At 63.0% G+C, this 4,636-nt stretch overlaps 1 protein-coding gene across 1 annotated transcript; it reads right to left on the reverse strand.

Moving 5' to 3' along the window:
* Positions 1-1,023: 1,023 nt before the first annotated feature.
* On the reverse strand, positions 1,024-3,630 carry LOC125357511 (sperm motility kinase Z-like). Its single transcript, XM_048354490.1, has 3 exons — positions 2,239-3,630; positions 1,662-1,802; positions 1,024-1,233 (listed from the first exon to the last, which is right to left on the reverse strand). The coding sequence occupies exons 1-3, from the start codon at positions 3,628-3,630 to the stop codon at positions 1,024-1,026; spliced, it is 1,743 nt and encodes a 580-aa protein (XP_048210447.1).
* Between the last annotated feature and the right edge of the window lie 1,006 nt (positions 3,631-4,636).

The raw sequence follows: 4,636 nt of genomic DNA on the forward strand, positions 1-4,636 counted from the left end.
AAGCCCCAGGACTGGCAAAAAAAAAAAAAAGGACAAAATCTGAGCTAAAATAAAACCACCAAAGCTGTGAACAAAAAAAAAAAAAAAAAAGCCTTTTTTTTTTTTAAGTTGTTTGTTTCAAGCCTTGGCTGCTGTACTGAAACCTAGCCTGACACATGTGTTAAATCCTGAGCCCCAGGAACAGGCTCTGACCATGATGATCAACCTGTTAGCTCTCATTTTACCCTAGACTAACACCTGGTCTGGGGATGCCTGGCCTCCTCCTCGTCTGTGGCCCCTCTCCTGTGGCTCTTGCCTGAAGAAACTGACAAACGCACGGCCACGGAATGCAGTGGCGAGCTTCGGGGCCCCCGCGGCATGGAGGGCAGAATCTTCGCCTCTTCTCTAAACATAAGAGCCGCCTCCCTCCGGAGAGGGTTTGTCCACGTTTTCTTGGTTCACCTTTGCTCTTGTTTTGCGCTAGCACTGGGACTTAGCCTCTTGCCCCGCGGCTGTGCTCAAGGCTGAGCCGCGCCCTCGCTGGCTGCTTTTGCTTTTCAGGTTAATTAAAGAGTCTGTCTAGACTGGCTCTGAGCCCCAATTCTCACGTCTCAGCCTGCTGACTAATATGATAGAGTTAAGCACTCAGCACCCCGCTTCACCAAGGGTTCTGGGCCAATCAGCAGGCGCACCAAGCGCAAGGGGTTCCAGGACTGCAAGATCCTGAGAGAACCAGCCTTGGGGTCCCCGTCCACGTCCTCAAGCCCTTCTCTGCCAACCGGGATCCCCATCCTGCATGGTTGACCCCGGGTAGGTGGACAGGAGATGGACGGCCTTCAACACAATTCCAACTCCAGATTCGTTGCCTGCTGGCTGAGCTTGCCTGGGCTCCAGAAACTGTGTCAGCAGTCAGTTCGCCCACCCCTCAGCCTCCTGGCCTGGCTTCCCCCCGCCCCCCTTGTTAACACAGCCTCTTTGTCGTTGTTCCAGTGCCAGTGAACTGGGTAGCCCCTCCCTCTGGGACCTGGCCAAGCCCCGGAAGGCTCAGTAATCATGGTGTCTGTCCGCACAGCCAGGCAGTGGGGGACTCTCCCAGCATTTGCTCTTCCCCTCAGGGAGCAGCTGTGGCAGGTGTGGATGGAAGAGGCCAGGGCTGGCGGGGTCCTCCATGGGTCTGACACAGCTGTGCTGCCGCAGAGCAGGGGTGCGGGGAGAGGTGGGGGTCCCAGAGGCTCTGTCTACAGGAATGGGTTCCTGTCAAATGGCAGGAGTGTGTCACCCCCTTTCCCTTGGCAAGAGGTTCCTACCAAAAGCATGAGCTGGGCCCTTGCTCTCTTAACTGTGTGTGTGTGTGTGTAAGTGAAGCCCTGTGAACACATCTGTGTGCAGGGAGATGGTGGGCATCTAGGAGGGGGCGGGGGCACTTGGGGAATGGGCTCTTGGGTTAACTTCCCAGGTTCTGTTTATAAGTTTTGTTAGACAAAGAAATGCATTAGGAATCATCTCGAATGCCCAAGAAAAAGTCAGTTGGGAGCCAAAGGAGTACTCATCTCCAGGCAGGCTCCAGCGCCCCCTGTGGAGGGTGCTGGTTCTGGGAAGGCTCCAGCGCCCCCTGTGGAGGGTGCTGGTTCTGGGAAGGCTCCAGCGCCCCCTGTGGAGGGTGCTGGCTCCGGGGTGCTCACCTCCAGGCAGGCGCCGGCTCCCCGGTGCAGGACGCTTGCTCCGGAGGCCGGGGCGGCGGTGGGGCTCCCTGTGTCTGTGGCCAGCTGCCCGGCTGGGATGTGCGTGGACGCAGCAGCCAACTTCCCTCGGGTCAGGATTCTCTGCCGAAGAGAAAAACGGCAAAAACCACGTCACTCCCTCATCTCCATCTGTGGGGGTTCGCTGCCCCCTCCTCTCTGGAAATCGGTCCCCAAGAGCAATCCGACATTTCTCCCTCCCCACGCACCTGCAGCCCCGGGGAACCAAAGACCACGTGAGGAGGGGTTGGAAAGGGTGCTGAGTCTAACCCAGCTAACGCGCCCGCCCCGCGTCCCCCGCCCCGCCCCGCGTTCCGCCCCGCGTCCCCGGCCCCGCCCCGCCCCGCCCCGCGTCCCGCCCCGCCCCGCGTCCCGCTCCGCCCCGCCCCGCGTCCCGCCCCGCGTCCCCGGCCCCGCCCCGCCCCGCCCCGCGTCCCGCCCCGCGTCCCCCCCACCTGCTTCCCGGCCTCTCCGCGCGGTCCTCGCGCGGCGCGGGGACGACTTGGCCCGGGCACGGCACGCAGGGGCAGAGCCCGCGCAGCCACGCGGGGCAGCTCCGCAGCCGCCGGCTCCGCGCCGCGGGGGGCGAGGCCGGGGGCGCGGCGGGGACCTCGGGGCGCACGGCGGCCGGATCCTCCTCGTGACGCCCGCCGGCCTCCGCGTCCCGCAGGGCGTCGTCGTCGGGAGCGGGGGCCGGGCGGGGCTGGGACGCCCTCCTGGGGAGCACACCGATGGTCGTGGCCAAGTAGACGGCCAGGACGCCGCCCCGCGCGTCCTTCCCCGGGAAGGGGGGCGGCTGCAGGGCAGGCGCGCTGGCTCCGGCGGAGGGGACGCGCGAGGACCAGGGCCCGCCGGGCGCCACGGAGGGGCGCGGGCTCCTCGCGAGGCCTCCCCGCTCCCCGCGCTCGGACTTGCGCTGCTCCAGCATGAGGTAGGCGCCCATGAGCCCGTTGTAGCTCTTGGCGCTCAGGGCCTCGCGCACCTGCTGGGGGTCGTAGCCCAGGGCGGCCATGGCTTCCAGGATGGAGCTGTCGGGGCGCGGGGGGAGGCCGGGCGGCGCCGGCGGCTCCCGCGGCCCCTGCTGCAGCCAGGGGTGCTCCAGCACGCGCCCCAGCGAGGGCCTGCGCGCGGGGTCGGCGGCCACCATGGCGCCCAGCAGGTCCCGGAAGTCGCTGGAGACGTGCGCGGGGAAGCCGAGCTCGCCCCCCAGCATGGCCTTCTCCACCTGCGCCTGCGTGACCCCCCGGAAGGGAGGGCGCCCCACCACCAGGTGGTAGAGCAGCACGCCCAGGCTCCACACGTCCGCCTTGGGGCCGTCGTAGGACTTGGGGCCGGGCATCAGGATCTCGGGCGCGCAGAAGGGCAGCGTGCCGCACGCCGATCGCAGCTTGTGGCCTTCCAGGCACCGGGCGCCCAGGCCGAAGTCGCACACCTTGGGCCTGCCCTGGGCATCCAGCAGCACGTTGCTTAGTTTCAGGTCACGGTGCGCAATCCCCAGCTCGTGGCAGTAGCGCATGGCGCCTGCGACCTGGCGGAAGAGCGAGCGCGCCTCGTCCTCCCACAGGCCGCCCACCGTGTCCACGAGGTCCTGCAGGTCCCCGCCCGGCGCGTACTCCAGGACCAGGTACACCAGGTCGTCCGTCTCCAGGATCTCGTAGAGCTTGATCACGTTGGGGTGGTCCAGGGACCTCATGAGGTCCATCTCCGTGTTCAGGATGTCGTTGTTCTTGGTCTTCGGGATGATCTTGACGGCCACGGGGGTCTGGGTGGGAAGGTGCTGGGCGAGCTTCACCTCGCCGAAGCCGCCCTCGCCGATGTCCTTCAGGACCCGGTAATGCGCGCTGCGCAGCTCCTCGGACGAGCTGTCCTCCGAGCCCAGCCAGGACCCCTCCTCCTCGCTGTCACTAAACATCCCGGAGCAGTGCTGACAAGGGAAGAACAAAACCCCACGGGGGGCAACAAAAGGAGGGGAAGAAGCGAACCTAGAAAAGAAAGACCGAACCGGGAAAGCAAATCACCACCACCACACGGCCTGCAAAGCAGCTAGCTGCGCCCAACAGCCTCCTGCTGTGTGGACCCAATGCTGCCCCCATTCCATCACAGGGGCTCCTGTGAGGTCAGAGCAGGGCGAGGCCCCGGCTGGGGGGACCCTGGCCCCAGTGGTTGTCTTACTTGCTGGCCGCCTTAAGGACGTATTTAGAAAGGAAAAACACACATTTTTTGCCTAGGTGAAGTATGGAGATTCATATTTCATTGTATAGAATTTGCAGTCTGCTTCAGGCAGCTCTGGCTCAAGTTTGTTGATCAGGATTCACTCTGCTTTCTGCAAGATGGAAGAGGAGCCTGCGCCCCAGGCCCTGGTGGGGGCGGGGGGGGGGGGGGATACACATGTTCATGATCATAGTGGATGGTGAGGGGTTGGAAGTGACTGGGCATTGGGGCAGAAAGTCGGAGTCTCCTTTAGAAAACACTCAACGCCATGACATGTGGGAGGGTCAGTAGTTCTCCAGAAAACCCTTCGTTGAATGTTCCATGGCAACCTGCAGTTGTCTTCCTGAAGTCAGCCATCTTGGGATCTGAACATGGCATTTCAGAGCTTGGTATTCTGTGTCCTCCCTGTCTACATGACCTCACAGCTGAGTCAGGGCTGAGGAGCCAGGATGTGGTCTCAGATAAAGTCAGTCCTTGGCTGATCCCCCCAGGTGCGAGGATGTGGTCTCAGATAAAGTCAGTCCTTGGCTGATCCCCCCAGGTGCGAGGATGTGGTCACAGATAGTCAGTCCTTGGCTGATCCCCCCAGGTGCTAGTTTGGGCAGGAAAGTCCATGAGACTCTTACCTCCAATTGATTACCTGAAAAGCTGGAAATGGAGGTGTGACTCAAGTGGTAGCACGCTAGCCTTGAGCACAAATGCTTAAG

Source organism: Perognathus longimembris, chromosome 9, assembly GCF_023159225.1.
Source record: "Perognathus longimembris pacificus isolate PPM17 chromosome 9, ASM2315922v1, whole genome shotgun sequence".
Lineage (NCBI taxonomy): Eukaryota > Metazoa > Chordata > Mammalia > Rodentia > Heteromyidae > Perognathus > Perognathus longimembris.